Source organism: Sesamum indicum, linkage group LG13 (genome assembly GCF_026168435.1).
Source record: "Sesamum indicum cultivar Baizhima isolate 11 linkage group LG13, ASM2616843v1, whole genome shotgun sequence".
NCBI lineage: Eukaryota > Viridiplantae > Streptophyta > Magnoliopsida > Lamiales > Pedaliaceae > Sesamum > Sesamum indicum.
In genome coordinates, this window is record NC_142669.1 from 14,311,339 (window position 1) to 14,328,043 (window position 16,705).

General features: G+C 35.5%; 1 protein-coding gene across 5 annotated transcripts; it reads right to left on the minus strand.

Moving 5' to 3' along the window:
- Positions 1–6,159: 6,159 nt before the first annotated feature.
- LOC105176090 (uncharacterized) lies at positions 6,160–16,213 on the minus strand. 5 transcript variants are annotated; one of them, XM_020698709.2, is made up of 19 exons: positions 16,029–16,199; positions 14,410–14,482; positions 13,724–13,767; positions 13,066–13,108; positions 12,815–12,905; positions 12,690–12,727; positions 12,451–12,603; positions 11,589–11,660; positions 10,609–10,653; positions 10,333–10,412; positions 10,110–10,174; positions 9,964–10,030; positions 9,780–9,893; positions 9,169–9,242; positions 8,008–8,105; positions 7,871–7,930; positions 7,691–7,759; positions 7,554–7,607; positions 6,160–6,599 (listed from the first exon to the last, which is right to left on the minus strand). In XM_020698709.2, the coding sequence occupies exons 1-19, from the start codon at positions 16,121–16,123 to the stop codon at positions 6,531–6,533; spliced, it is 1,404 nt and encodes a 467-aa protein (XP_020554368.1). In that variant the 5' UTR covers positions 16,124–16,199; the 3' UTR covers positions 6,160–6,530. The 5 variants fall into 5 exon arrangements, 4 of the variants coding, with proteins under 4 accessions (XP_020554368.1, XP_011097094.1, XP_020554367.1 ...); XM_011098792.3 differs by having other exon boundaries at positions 12,681–12,727; positions 16,029–16,197; XM_020698708.2 differs by having other exon boundaries at positions 12,690–12,905; positions 16,029–16,200.
- Between the last annotated feature and the right edge of the window lie 492 nt (positions 16,214–16,705).

Genomic DNA, 16,705 nt, shown 5'->3' on the forward strand with positions numbered 1-16,705 from the left:
TACACATATGATTTTTATATTTTTAAATTCAAAATAATATGTACACCCTTATTCAAAAGTTGTTGGATCTTGATTTTAATCTAAAATTCAGATTTGACTAATAGATCAATGTTGTACTTTTACTTAAATTGAATCTACGGTTTAGACTTAACATTTATTAGAGGTGTTGTCCCTAAAAAAAAGGCCCAATGAGGGGACTAAGTAGCCCGTCAAAGGTTTGTGCAGCTCGAGGCAGAGAACGGGAATGCCTAGGCCCAAGAACGAGCAACCAAATAGGAAGGCCCTGACCTAATACAATGGCAAACGACGGGCAAGCCAAAATCTAGCAAATCCCTGCACGACACTTGGCTAATGGGCATGACTGCTCTTGTTGGAGGACCCTCCCTCACCCGACGTGGCACGAGTAGCACCCATCTACCTCAGCCCAACACTACCAAGTAGGTCAGCAAAGGATCAACTATACCACCCGCATAAATGCGGGGATGCCCCTATCTGTTAAAGAAATGAAGAAATGACCTAATCCTGGAGAACAACTCTATCCATTAGAGGGACAGAATCTAAAAAAGCCAACAAACTTCCCTTGCTAGGGGAATCTAGGCAGCACGGGGATAGCTACTCCCCCAGAGTCCAAGGAAAGTTGGCCTCCTCTCAACTACTGAGGAGATTGCCTATAAATACCCAATCCCCATGTTTCATTAAGGTTACATCATTTATACTTACACATGAGAAGTTTAAACATGCAACTAATTCTACCTTCTCAAGTAGACCTTGGGGAAGCTAGAGATTTCAAGGAGGTAGTTGAATTGGCAATCAACTTAAGCGAGTACGACATCTCATATTAATCGCGAACAACCATGCCCAGACATTAGCTAACTTCATGTCAGAGATGATTACTTCTACCCCTAGCAAGGAGGTGTAGCAGCTAAATGAGTCGAAGCAATGTTGGAATCGTCTTTACCTCTCATGTCAGAGAGAACTTGGAGTCCTCAGTTAAATTTGACTTTAAAGCTTCGAAGAACGAAGAAGAATATGGGGACCTAGTCCTAGGCATGAAAATAGCCTAGGATGCAAGGGCTCAACATCTAATAGCCTATTCCAACTCACAACTAGTTGTCAAACAAGTAGAAGGCATGTATAAGGCTTAGGAGCCTAACATGGTGCAATACCTCAAGAAGATTGAGGAATTGAAGTTAGGCTTTGAGAGATTTCAAATCCTACAAATACTCCAAGATGAAAACCTAAACATGAATTGTCTATCTAAGCTCTTTCATTTAGTAGAAGACTCCGGGCACATCAAATAATTATACAATAGGTAGCCAACTTGGAGGCCCTTTGAAGGTAAATGCCACCTCTACTGGGTGGGACTAGAGATAAGGCACTACAACCTGGCTTCAAGAGAGTGTCCTTCCCATGGATTGGTGGGAGGTATCCAAGCTTAAAGCAATGGCTGCATGATTTGTCTTTGTAGGAAGAGCTTTGTACAAAAAATATTTCATGCACCCGCTCCTCCGCTGCTTATCCCAAGGGAGGGACACTATGTCCTCAAAGAAGTCCACGACAAATATTGTGGTTCCCACGTACAAGCATGGCCTTAGTAAGACAGGCCCTGTGGGCCGGTTACTTCTGGCCTACCATGAAGGCTAATGCCCGGAAGCTTGTTGTCAGTTATGATAGGTGTTAGTGACATTATGCATTAATCCACCACCCGACAGAGCCTTTAACTGTAGCACCCCCTAAGGCACTATGCTTTAATATCACTGATTATCATACACTTTACTTAATTATAAACCATTTTATAAGAAACTTTTATTTAAACCCATAAGAAAAATTCTACTTTTATCAGTATAATATGTGTCTTAAGCAATTGTAAAAGTCGTTAAATAACTTGAAATACAAATTCAATGAAAGACTAATATTCCTATATCAAGATGTCAGTGCCAACCCACATACTACGTTGGGTGGTATGGCTTACAATCCAATTCGACTAGTCACTTTATTCCCTGAGAAATGTATGACAGGGAATGAGTTGTCTTCTTAATAGATTTAGCTAATTAACATACATAAACATACACATTTGCTTACAGAGTTAGAATAATTTCATGCAATAATATCAACCAAAAAATATTTGTTACGCAATTACCAAAAAATCACATAGTCACCCATACCATAATCATACATCAACCCACAATAAAATGTATCCAAAATCATTGTTTATTTTCATAAAGTCCTACTTACCTTAACTAGAGTATATCCTCCATGATTTTGTCGGGCGTCATCTCAATTAATGTCATATATATACACATATGATACCCATTGAATGTGATTTTCCAACACCATTAGTGTGTAAAAATAAGGACATCATAACGAACATGGCATCCCCACACTACCCAAGTGTGTAGTTATTAGCACAGGATATTTCCTTCAGAATACCCCAGTATCCTACCGTCATGGTACCTAGCTATATAATTATGTTTGTCATCTTTTTATCTCAATTTACAATATTCTCATCAATAAATTCATCATTCAAATGGGACATGAAAACTAGTCGATCTCCTTCTAGGGTGTACTACTATTGGATGTAAGTGGATTTTCAAGAAGAAACTGAAATATAATGGGACCACAGATAAGTTTAAGGCCATGCTTGTTATTAAGCGGTTTAAACAAAATGAGGGAATCGATTATTTTGATACATATTCCCCAATAGCTCGATTGACTACTATCTGAGTGCTTATAGCACTTGCTGCGATGTATAACCTTTCGATTCACCAAATGGATGTCAAACTGCATTCTTATATGGTGATCTCGATGAGAACATAAGTTACTTTATGAACTAAAACAAACTACCAAATAATGGCATGAAAAAGTTTGACAAAATTATTTATTCTTTTGGCTTCAACATTGACAAAAGTGACAAATGTATCTACTATAAGGTTAAAGGAGATCATTGTATAATGTTTTGCATATACGTAGACAATATTATGCTTATAAGTTCGAACTCATAACTAAATGCCAAAACCAAGTATTTCAATTAATTTGAAATGAAGGATGTGAGTGTGACAATTGTGATTCCTGCCATCAAGTTGATTCAGTCAACTGATGGTATAGTTATTTCCAAATCTCATTATGTTAAGAAGATAATTGAGAAATATAGCTATAAAGAATGTAGAATTGCAACGACACCATATGATCTTTCTGTAGCACTTTTCAAGAATGAAAGTGGTGTGTCAGTATCTCAACTAACGTATTCTCAAATCATCAGGAGTTTGCAGTATTTAGCTAATGGTCGAGACTAAATATATCTTTCTCTATCCCGGGGCTTACTGGATATACTAGTTGTCCTAATATAATCCATTGACAAGCTTTGGATAGGGTGCTTAGGTACCTTAAGAGCACAACATCACTGTCCATACATTATGACAAGTTCCGTGCAATTCTTGATTGATATAGTGATGCTAGTTGGATAGCCACAAATTCATGTAGCAATGGTCATACAAGATATGCGTTTTAAGTGGAAGAGTTGTCTCCTGATAGTTTTCAAAACAAACCTTGATAACTTGATCTACATTGGAAGCCAAGTCATGTGTATTAGACATGATTAGGATAGAGACAGAGTGGTTGTATGGGCTACTGATACAACTCCCCTTTGTAAGCAAACAACTTCAGCTTATTATGGTGCATTTTGATAGCTAAACCACAATTGCAAAGATAAGGAGTCATAAGTTCAGTCAAAAGAACAAAAGACACATCTAAATTAGACTCAAGTCTATAATGGAATTTCTTCCGGACTGAGTTATGGCCATTGACTTTGTGCATACAAAGGACAATGTAGCTGACTGTTTGACAAAAAGCTTGACTTGTCTTTAATTAAAAAAAAAATCCAAATTGGTGATGAAACTGAAAATCTAATAATTACATATCTGCGATGGCAACCAACCTTCTAAATAGAGATCATATGGAAAAGGTTCAATGTGATATAAATAAGTCGTGGAGTATATCCGAGCACCTAAACTAATCCAATATTTTGTAATTTTGGAGTCTATCCCCTGTATTCTAGAAGGTGTCGTAAACTGCTAGTAAAGTAAGAGTACAACTCTAAATAGGTCAAGCCTTTCAGATGAGATACAAGCAGTGCATCCCCAAATATGCCCAACTAAGAGAATTTAGTTGTTTTTCGCAACTAAGGGAATGGATGTTTCTTAAAGCATTCATGAAACATGATCAGAATACATGGTTTATATGTCAACCTTAAATATCAATGCATAACTAGTAGCTTCTTGTTAATAACAAACGGTGCCACGACCACATGCTCAAATTCAAGGCTTAGTTTCATTTGACCTCGTGGCAGCCAAAGTTAGATAACTTAGATAATGGTTTAAACATGAATGTACCACTATTAAAAGCAAGTTATGATAGCTTGAGCAAATCCCAAATCCATGAAAATTTTGGGGCATTGCTATAATTGGCATGATTAGATGTAAATTAGATACAATTTTAATTGAATAAGTTGGATGCCAATCAGGGGAATCCATAGATTAGATGGTAAAGGAGGATGGGAATGTGTTGATACTCCCATATTGAAAGTTTGAGGGATTGAGTTGTGCTTTGCCAAGTATATAAAGAGATGGTGTTAAGAGTTAAAGTAACTCTTAGCTTGTCCCGCATTGAAAATACTTTAAAGGATCCATTTATATTAAGTCCAAAACTCAAAACCATTTGAAGTGTAGACAAGAGACTATAGTGGACTTGTGAAAACCTCATATGCACGTCGCTGCCCCCTGTCTGTCCCTACTAGAATCGGATTGGACCAAACGTGTTAGGGCGAATGTCCTAGTATCTATATTTTATGCAGAAAGTTTGAATTAATTTGAAATGTAAATCTAACAGTTTTAAAACATTAAACCATTTTTTCAATTACTAAAAATTTTTTACATTTTTCAAAAAGAAGGATTTTTTGGTTTAATTCTGGGTGAATGATTGTTAATGGCTGGAAGCTTTACAATACTTGCACACTTATGCAAATACATACTATTTTCTCTACTTCCTCTCCCTTACTAGTTCTTGGTTCAACTTTTTTCCAATTCTGGTGCCTGAGTTATTGATCAAGAAGATTTGACGTAGTGCAACATAGCAATCATGCACGTTCTTATCCCAGAAGAAGTGGCATAACACCAGTGCACGTAGAAATAGGATATCTAATTTTTTCAAAACAAGCAAATTGCTCTGAACTCAGTTGTTGTACCCAAGTTGCTACTACACAACTCATACCAAGCTAAGTACAAATCATATCAAGCTAAATTTATTGTTCATTTTTTCTTGTAAATACCAATTAAGTGCTTTTTCTATGTGTTTGTTTGTGAACTATTTTCAAAGAAACTACGATTTTCAATATTAAATCATTTATATTCAAACATTTTGTTTTAAAAATGCCGTCTTGAAGTATTATTGTTTCTAACAATAAGTGCTTTTTTGAAGTCAATAACTGAAAAACACTTTTAAAGAACACTCACAAATGACTCCTAACAACTCTCTCTCTCTCTCTAAAATTCCTCTCTTTGGGAACCTCTATCTAAAATCCCTTATCTCTATAGAGAGTTTTTGGTGAGAGAAAGAGAGAGTTTTCAGGGAAACACCTAGAGAGGCAGAGAGTATTTATTGAGAGGCGGTTTTCAAAGATAAGGATTTTAGAAAGAAAAAGAGGGAGAGATAGAGAGTAAGAGATCGAGTATTTCCATTGTTCTTATTTCTGGTGATGATCACATGCTAAGCACGTGGGATTTTCATCACATTTTTAATTGCGAAACTCATTTTCAAAATTATAGGACGAAATCCATATCTTTCCCTCTCTACCAGTCCACCCGCTTTCACCCGATCACACTAGCCTTTTTTTTGGCCTTTCCATTACATCGTTTAACAGCAGGACTAGTTTTGCAAAAAAATACAAAAGTGTGGGACTAAATTACTACTTCCAAAAGCATGGGACTAATTTGTAATTAACTCGAAGTTTGATTCAACTGCAAGACTAATGAAAAATCATTAGCTGTGCCTCATCAGGAAGAAGATTGTCTAGAGGGATCACAAAATCTATTAAAAGTGCCTTATATAGTGTGGGACTACACAATGACATTTTACTGCGGTTTAAAAGACAAAGGAACAAGCAGAGAAAGAAACAATATCTACATTGTTCACAGGCTTGCCTGAAATTATAACAGCATATGGTCATCCTCTATCCAATTTGATGCATATGACAACCACTCCACAGCATCAAAGTAATAATCTATATTTGACAGCACTACAATCTATCCCTTATAGATAATACGAGTACATGAAAACTAATCACCAACAGAAGTGAAATGAAAAAGTTCAGTTACATTCATCTTGAGTTTCACATTCCTAACTATACTAAACAAAAGTTCGAGTTCAATACAAAATGAGAAAACTCAGAATAAAGCTTTTCATGTGCACTGCCTTTGACCACAACTGCGTATGATTTTTCAGCTAGTTAAATAATTTATGGCAGACAATAAATAATGTCATGACCTGTTCTCTCTCTGTGGAAGAGGTTTCTTCCTCATGGTCCAAAATGCCGCATAATATCGGTTCTGCATTTACAGATAGGCAGTGAACTTGTGAATTATGTTGTCAAAAATACAGCAATCCATATTATATAATAGCAGTTGTAGCAGCAGCAGTGACAGTGGTAATAGTATTGATGATGATGATGATGAGATGACAACAACAATGTTGACGACGATGATGGCAATGATAATAACATGACAACAGCAGTAAGTGGTCACAAATTAGAAGATTTAACATGCAAGTCAATAAACTAATTTTGGTTATTCTATCTTTATGAACGTCAGCAAAAGTTAACTTTTGTAGTTAATTCTCCAATCAATGTTATGATATCGTAAGTAATGCATGTACATTAGATTATTTGTAGTTCAACTTAGGAGTAAATGAGAGATATGATGATGCCAATTTTTTTTCCCTACTGTCTCTACAGATCAGAACAATGTTACATATCTTAACCATATCAAATCCAAGTCCGAAACAACTCATATTATTCACCAAACAAATAAACATGAACTTATATGTCATAATGGTATTGGAGAGTGACTTTAAAACAATTTCATTACTTAATATATATAAAACTAACAGAACGTTACAAGAAAAAATAATTTATTACTATAAAATAACTAGATACCCATATACTAAGTAAAATAGTAGCACATGATAATATTTTGGTGACATATCGCATTAATTTCAAAAAAAATAAAGATTAAGATTTTAAATAGTTTAGGTGGTTAAAAATGCATCTACTTTTCCAAATTCAAGGGGCAATATGCATAACCTAAACTGTTCAAAATCTCCAGCGGAATATTCCACTGATTAAAGGAATCAGGGGTTTCATTGAACATTTTACAAAGTTTAGGATGTCGTCCACACAAATTGAAAACTTGGGAGGCAAAGTGTATTACCCTTTAAAGGTTGGGGGGTGTCCGCATTCAACCCTATTTTAAATATCAAACCTAGTTGGAAGATAAAAATCTTACCTGCATCATCGATCTTGCGTTTGTTGTGTAAGTTGTGGCAATTGTTGATTCCTTCTGTTTCATAGAAAAACATTGACAAGGTTGGACTTTGTCTTACAGTAAGTACATGAAAAGTCAAGAAATAAATTCGTGGTTACCTCCATCTCAAATCCAAAATGACAGGCAACCCTCTTAACATCTTCCAAGCTCAGCTCAATTGACATCTCCTTAAAGAAGCAAATTGACCATAAAGAAAAGAAAAATAAACCCAGAATATCAGTTGAGTCTACTGCTTATAAAAAAGTGCATGCTCATGCTATTTGGGCCAAAGGGCTTACATCTTCCTGATTATACATATCCGCAAAATGATAAAGCAAGGGCCCCAAATTTATCCAGACCTGCCAACCATTCGGAGTAAGAACTGGCACAAGAAGGATGTACAAGTAATAAGTAATATCTAGTAAAAAAAACTTACACCCCCATCTTTTAGAACTCTTGAGATAATTTCAATATATTCAACAATGTTGTGTGCCGTATCAATAAAGAAACATGTCACAACTGCATCCCAGACTCCTGAAAATAATAATAATAATTAAAAAGAAAAAGAGTATAAGAAGACAAGCAGAACTATCTAGCAGGGAAGTCTTCAAAGTTGCATAAGAGCTTGGCTTTAAGCTTCAATAGATTTTGTATCATAGTAGTCAGTGGCGCACGGCGCACAATGGCGCCAAGGGCTCCTGGAGCCATGGCACACGGCGCGGCATGCGCCTTTTCGAAGGATGGCGCAAATATAAGAAATAATCTATATATTTATATAATTAGTATTATTTTGACTAGATTAATGTATAAGGAGTTAAATAAGACGTATAAACAATAAATTCAACATAACAAAACTTCATAAACTAAACAATACATACAACCTTATAGTTGAATTACTGAAAGTCTGAAACTGAAATTTCATAGCATACTTATATCGTTAAAACATATGAAAAACAGGTCATTTTGATTTATATTTATATTTAATTAAAGAAGTAAATAACATAATCATAGAATACTAGTCTACAAACAATGACATAATTAAAGCAAAACAGCAACAGTCTAAAATTAAGAAGAGAACCGAAGAAAGAAGAGGCAGGAATGAACAGGTTACTCATGCATGCAGAATATTTATTTCTGCTGAAATCCCCTTATTTATTAGGTTTTTTTTTTATTGATGTGTCGAGGCCTCCCAGGCCCGTCTTCATAAATGCGCGCCTGGCACGTGCCTGGGCAATGCCTAAATGGCGCCCAAGTGCGTGCCATGGCCGCGCCATTAACTACCATGTTTTGTACTCTAGATGTTCCAGTTCTGACAGATTGCCAAGGCAAAGACACCCATCTGCCTTATCAAAATCTGTATGTGCATTATCTCAGATGATACATATAGAACTAATAACTGGAATCATTGTGCCAAAACAATATTTAGAAATGATCAAATCATGTGTACCCAGGCTGGAGGCTTTAACTCACCTACTATTTTCACAGCAGGAGAAATACCGCCATGCAAATGATTAGTAATCAATTACCTACTGCCTTGTGCATCAATTCACCATGTTAACATATAAATAAAGGAGAACAAGCAATGCACTTCCCATACCTACTTGGCTTGGATCATTATATACTTCAACAAAATCACCCCCACACATTGAGAAGCCTTCAGTAATCCCTGCACTGTTTCACTGGATTTCATTACAATCTAGTTTCTAGAAAAGTGTAGGAAATAGCTTGTGGAAGTTTCATAAAGGATCAAAGTGTTATTTTGCTGAGCCACACCATTATAATATACAATAGTCACTAACATAACTGTTTAAGAACTAACATACAATTGTAATGAGCAGAAGGCCTGCGCAAGCATGCAAGAGAGAGAGAGAGACAGGGACAGAGAGCACATAGCACTATGTCAATCAAAAGTGGCATCGTGGATAGACAGGAGGAGGCGCCAAGAAGTTTTACTTCATATAGGACAAGACAACGAAAAAAACTTCGGTAAAATAAATAGGGAATTTATTTCAAGAGGCATCCACATATTAGTCAGTCCTTTTGTTTCAATATATAGAGAAGTCGAGTAACCATCTATTATGTTTGGGGAAAGAAAAAAACAGGTCGATGAAAGAACTAAAAGGGTAGATAGCGAACTAGAGAAAGACAAAAGGCAAAGAAATGGGAAGATGTCCATATACAAAGTGGACAAAAAAGTTAAAACAGTACCTAGCTGGATGAATATCTGGAATTGAAACAGGGCGAAGCTGGTCATCATCTGAAAGTGAATTGCAATTACTGTGTATCCATGGATATATGGTCCACTCCTCAGCAATTTGAGCACTATGAACTAACAAATTAGTTTTAAGTCAAATCTAATCTTTATAAAGAACTGAAATTGTAAGTCTCTTACTGGTTTAGTATAAAACTGGAGCATATCATCATATAGTAAGAAAACTCATTTCCCTGGCTTATAAAACCTGTTATGCAATAAAACTATCAGGCTGGTGGCAAAGAAATTATGAATACAGAGTACAGGTATCTGCTCTGGAAACATACCCAAACATGAGATTTCTAATGCTAACCTTCCAAGTCCAGCTCCAGGAACTAAACATGCAGGAGGACTGTTCAAGAAGAATAGGATACCAACATTTACAGTGAGAAAACAACAATTGACGCTAAGACATTGTTAAGACACCAAGTATTATATGCTAATGCAATCTCCAAGTCCAAGTAAATCCAACTATCTATGACTCGATAAAATATATGAATTAAAATGCACCTGTTTCTAGAACGATGTGGAAAAAGTCGTTCAAGTTCTTTAAGGATTGGTGTATAGCACTCATCACGTTCTTGCTGACCCTGAACATAACAAGAAAACAGTAAAAAAAAATAATCTTTCCAACATTTAAATCTCTATTCTTTTTGCTTATAGTATTTTTATCTTCACTACATTTACATTTTGAGGGGCAAAACTATATCCTCAACCATTGAAAATAATAATCAATGTGACTTGAGATCTAGTATTTTTCTAGATGATAAGAAATCTAATTAATACCTCAGCGGCCCAATCCCTGACAATGTTCCTTATGATGCACCGCACCTTGCAAAAAAATATTAGGTAAATGAATTAATAAATCTGCAAGTTGTGCCTCAAGAATCTTCGGAATATGCAAAGACATGAACATGGGACATAGCAGAGAAGATCAACACTACACCTTCAAACAGAACCATGCCAACTGCAAGCAGCAAGGTATTAACATCTTACATTACTTATTCCATCATCAGTCAACAAAAAGTGGATGGAGAAGTGCAATGATACTATTACACAAACAGGGCTCATAAGCATCACAAAAGGGATAGGGAAGAAAATTTTGAGTGGCCATTGTCCATAAGATCCATCGACAGCAGAATCTCACTTTAATAAGGACTTAAAAATAAATCTGTCATAAAAGGTCAGCCATTATTGCTTGCAGAATTCCAATGCTCTAAGACTATCAACCTACTATTAGATTAATATTGGCAGGCTCTTAACTCTTTCACCAACTTAAGTCAAGAATAGCCTATTTATGTTCAAGTCCAACCTACTGGTTAGTGTAGTCGCCACTAAGTACATGTTCGAGAAACACCAGAATCTCATTCTTCACATGCTGCAGAATTCACATTGTTTTACCAGATTGATACAACAAAAGTAGCACTTATACAAATTCAACCAATTACTTGATCATGTCTCAAAACTCTAAGAAGCAGGATTATCTGCAACTTTTCAAGTTCATCCAATTACTTGTTCAAAGTCACCCAATTGCAAGCCTAGTCCAAACAAAACAGATCACTAGAAAGAAACAGCAGCATTCATCTTTCACAGCTGCAGATTTTGACATTTTCTTGGCAATTGTCGTACACACCAATTATGCAAATTCCCCAATTACATGGCCATAACCTTAGATCTAAGAAGCAGGAGTACGAGAGAATTCAGTAAAATCTATAATCCATTTAGCATAATGTATATTTAGTCATGTACTCAATTTGTAAGCACACCTTATCCACATCAACTAAAGGAACATGAAACTGTAAGGATGGGTCCAACCAATCTGGTGATGATGAGGATACCTGAAAGAAGATCCAGTGCGGACATTAGTTGCGGACAAATAACATAAGTAAACTAGTTTGGCTTGGAAACTCAGGTACATGTGTACATATTTAAAATCATATAAAATTGATTTTTTTATACAATAACCTCTTATCTCATATATTAAACAAAAATCCATTAATGTATAAAATATATTCTAAAAGTTACACCATAAATGGATAAACCAAATAAATATTGGAAAAAGAGAGACAGGGCTAACAAATTAACTAATTGGCAATTCAGAAACACCAAACAGGCCAATAATCATAAAAAGTACTAGCATGTTGGGGACACTCAACGCCTTAAACAAAAACCAGTTATGATAAAGGAACATAGAAAGTACACCAAGTGATATATGTGAGAGGACAGTTTAAAAGACAGGAGAAATACAAGAGAAAAAAATCTCTGATATAGCTTATAACTAAACTAAAATCATGTTTGGACTAGATATTTCTACAACTTTCCTTCTTATGATATGAGTTTTTACAATGACAACTAAAAGTAAAAGTTAAGAACCAAGGGGGGGGGGGGGGGGGGGTTACAAAATACGGGTTGCCACTCTTCACCTGGAATGTGTAATTATTTGGGGCCCCAAGTGTCCTCTTCAAAGAGATTAATTTTTACTTCATATACATCCTAATAGTATAAATACTTCAGCCAGCTCAAAGACCCCTAGACTTACATTTCATAGAAGTAATAAAAAAAATTATCTTGCGAACATGATCATTATGTGTCTTCATTGAAAAGAAAATATTTGGAAGATGACTTTACATGTCCATGACAATCATGCGTAGAAGGTAATGGCAGAGAATTGTTGACGTCCTCACAACCATTGTTAACAGCATCTATCTCTCCGTTACAATTGATGCCTCCTGAGCACCCCACATTGTTGTTCAGAGATTCAGTTTTCTCCTCCTTTGTTTTCTACAGAAGTCAAATTCTGATAATGAAAAAGAAACAAAAAAAATAATAAACCAACGCAATATAGAATATGCTGCAACCTCACTGACAGTTTCTTGTTTGAGAGACCCATCTGTTCCAATGCTACCTTCCCCACAGCCAAGTTCATCAGCATTAGTCAATCGTAGTTTGCCACTATTTGAGCCAGACTGACAAGGAAGAAGGTTCCTCTCACCAGACAAAAGATGGTTATCTGAAGAATTCTCCATAACTTGATCTTCAGAAATGTGAATGTCGGCACTCATATCAAGAGGGGGATCAAAAGCCTGCCAAAATCAACAGTAAAGGCAGCTTCTAGAACAGTGTTATACATACAAATTTTACGCTTCTAGAGGAAACAATCCTTTAATAAAAATGGAAGTTAATGGAAGAGAAATGGATGAGGAATCAAGCAGAAGAGAGGCCAGAGAAAGATCCACAAATTACCTTAAGCATTTCAAATATGAAATAGGAATTCTGTGAGACACTCCTGCAAGAAATAAACAACTAGAATCAGTTCAGACATTATAGGGGCAAAACTTTGGCCCCCAGCTTCATGTCAAAAGTAATTTTAAGCAACTTTATACATCAATGCTCTTCTTAATGCGTTGTATAAAAAAAATAGAAGGAATAACCGAAAATTCTGCTTCCGCAGTAAATTTCTTCAGAGGGGTGTTTGCCTAAGGTTATAAGGTATTTATATGTATTAAAGTTGTATTTCAGCATGGCTGTCACCATTCCAGGGTCTGAGGGGGTAACATTTTGCAGCTGTGTCCCCACAAGGAATGCAGACTATACCATCATTGACACCCAAGACTTTCAGATCCGAACGGGGAAAACGTACCATCCTGTCAAGACCTGCTCTTTTTCTACTACTGTTTCTCTATTTCATCATATTGCATCTGTGTTATCTTCTGCTATTTATTTCTTTATTTATTTATTTGGTTAGGAAAAGAGAGTATAGCTGACCATTTCTTCTATTGTTCTATACTAAGATTTTGAAAAAGAATTATACTTTATCCACCAAAACTATAAATATTTAGTCGGAACTCCCAATCTAAGAAATTTCCTACTAATCAAATAGAGAAATGCTAATTAGAATTACCATCTAAGTTTCTGAAATTTCAGAGGAAGGTGCGACAACAGCGCCTGCAGAGTCAATAGAATAGATCAGAGTAACCAATGCTAAAATTTGCAAAAAGCTTATTCTTGTTGAAACCCTAAAAACCCATGAAGATAACATGAATTAAATAAACATTCATCAAATAAAACTAAGAGACTTGCCAAACTTAATTAAATATTAAAAGTGAGCTCTTATAACTGAATACAGGAAACAGAAATCATAAATAAATCTGAAAAAGGTTCTCTTTGGTAACTCAAATTCACTGCTAAAGTCAAAACAAATGTTCATTAGTTTGAAAATTTCATGAGCTAACTTTGTAGTTAATAAGTATAGAAAACAGTAAATTTCTTCACAACTTGACAAAATAACATAACATTATTTAAATGAGATGCTTCACAATATTCTTCCAAGCTGTGAACATTACAAAAGCCTGCCTTAGGGAGTTTCCAGTTTAACAGGTAATTTACATTTCAGTAACTTCTAAAAAATTGCATCAACTATATAGGAGGACATAATTTAAATGGGATTCTTTAGGCTACTCTATCCTTTAGATTTATACATCATAATATTTTGTGTAGACCCCTTGTAACATAAAATAATTAACTATCCACAATTTCCCTAACCTATGTATGCCATTCTATAACAACATTGAATGACCAGAAAAAAACCTTGTGGGCAAGTGGAAGCCTCCTGAAGCATCTTTCGTATCTTCTAATATCCTCCTCAGCAGCCTCAGGATAGCTGCATTGAGAACCCGATAGAAACTCACGTTACAGGGATTATTTTTCCATCAAGTACTAGAACAGGAACAAATTAGAAGTGATCTGGGTAATATGACCAATAAACTATCATGAAACATCATAGTGAGATAATGGTCATATCAACCTGAATCTCTATTATATTAAACACAGTACATGAAGCTGCTATAATGTAATGGTAAAGCTGCATCAGCACTAAAATTATACACCTGCAGATGGAACTATAACATTACCTCATTATTCACAATTATTGATGAATGAAGTGTCTCCCCAAAACACATTCTACAGAACAAGTTTCGGGGTGGCAGTGTGTGTGTGTCTCTGGTGTGGAGGAACAACTGCAAGTTTGATTACGATTGGCCACCATAGCCAACAAGTATGCTCAATGATATCTAAACCCTTTTCTTGGAAATTTGACATAAGTGCTTCTTTTCGGGTAAATACAACTGGCTTCATTTGTTTGCTCCACATAGAGATAAGGTTGATATAATTTTCATGCATCAATCTTGAGTGTGGTGGCAGAGACTTGGAGAGAAATGCTAAACAGCCAGATGAAATATATCCACACACCTATAATGTAACTTAGAAAAGCTATGGATTCTTAACTCAATAATTAACTCTTCTCATGTTTTATTCAGAAATCTCTCAGTACATAAGTCAAGGCATTAATTCATGTGCTAATGCAATGACATTGTTGCAATAATGTCACAGAGTTCTTGATTGAAGTTCAATTCAGAAAACAAATTCACCATTTCTCTTGTGAATAACTGTGATCAAATATGTGTTACTACCCAGAAAATAGTATTTGAAAAAAACATGATTGGCTGGGCAAATTCTTTCTGTGGAGTTCGTCTCAGCCTTACCTGTCATCCACTCAAACCTTGAAGAGTCCACCAGTTTATAGCACTCTCTTGATTGACCATATCTCACTGAACCATTTAGCATTTTGGTAAATCATTCATACTACTATTATTCTCACTCCAAACTAATAGTGGGTCCACCAACACATGGTGGGCAAAGGACTGAATGCTATAACTTAACCAAAACAAGCTACATTTTTCAAAGCTCCACCTCAAAGTTCAAAGGCCCGCAGCAGATACAAAATTGGACATCACATTCATTCTTCCTTAACAGCAAAACTGGTATATAAGTAATCACTCCTCTACATTTTATTTCCGTTAACTCTCTCCTTTACATTTGAATTTACATTAACTGAACTGCCAGCCATCACGTGCAGCACATCCCCACACCACCCAAAAATCAGTGTCAATATTCAATAGAAACAGTTCTAGCACATACTTTCAATCCTAAAACCCGAAGACAGATCTTTTTGTAGCAAACACAAACCAGAATAGACGAACGACATATTTAAGTCCAGTAACGGTGAAAGCACATAAAGTAGCAAATTTCACAGAATTAATCAACAAAAAAATTAGAGGGAGAAAAGGCAAAAAAACAAACAAGTTACACGCATGCAGATACATTTACAGACTTATACACACAGTAGACTGCGTAAAATAGCTGTGTACTTGAGATAGGCGCTGATAATACGACGGAGGGATTTCACTTCGAGGGCTTCTTCCAGTTTCCGGCGACGCAGTTCCTCTTCTTCGATTGACGACATTTGTTTTTCCTTGGAAAACTATAATGAATGATGGAGTGTTACTGTTTTTGTTCTGGGTCTTGTCGGTATATATGGCCGGGCTGTTGAAGCTGCCCATCAGAATATGGGCCTCATCTCAAACACTGCACTGCGTAAGCCTCATTCACTTTGTGGGGTGAGATTTCAGTTATGATAAATTCGAGTATATTTTTGTTTAAGAAAAAATGCAAACAATCCCTTATAATATTGCAAATGAGCAAATTATATTCTTATAAAAAGATAAATAGCGATTTATCTCTCTATTTTTTTTTAAAATACAACAATTTATCCCTCTATGGTTTTTAAAATGAAGCAATTTACCTCCCTGGTAAATTGCTTCATTTTAAAAAGTACAGGAAGATAATTTGCTATATTTTTTTTATAAGAGGGTAATATACTCATTTTTAATATCACATGGGGTAAATTGCTATTCACCCTTTTTGTTTACTTAGTTGGACAAGATTTGAGATTAATATGTCATTATTTAATCTCATGTTCACTAACATGGCATAAATTTGGAATAAATATGAATTTTTAAAAGTACACATTTTATTGTATCGTATT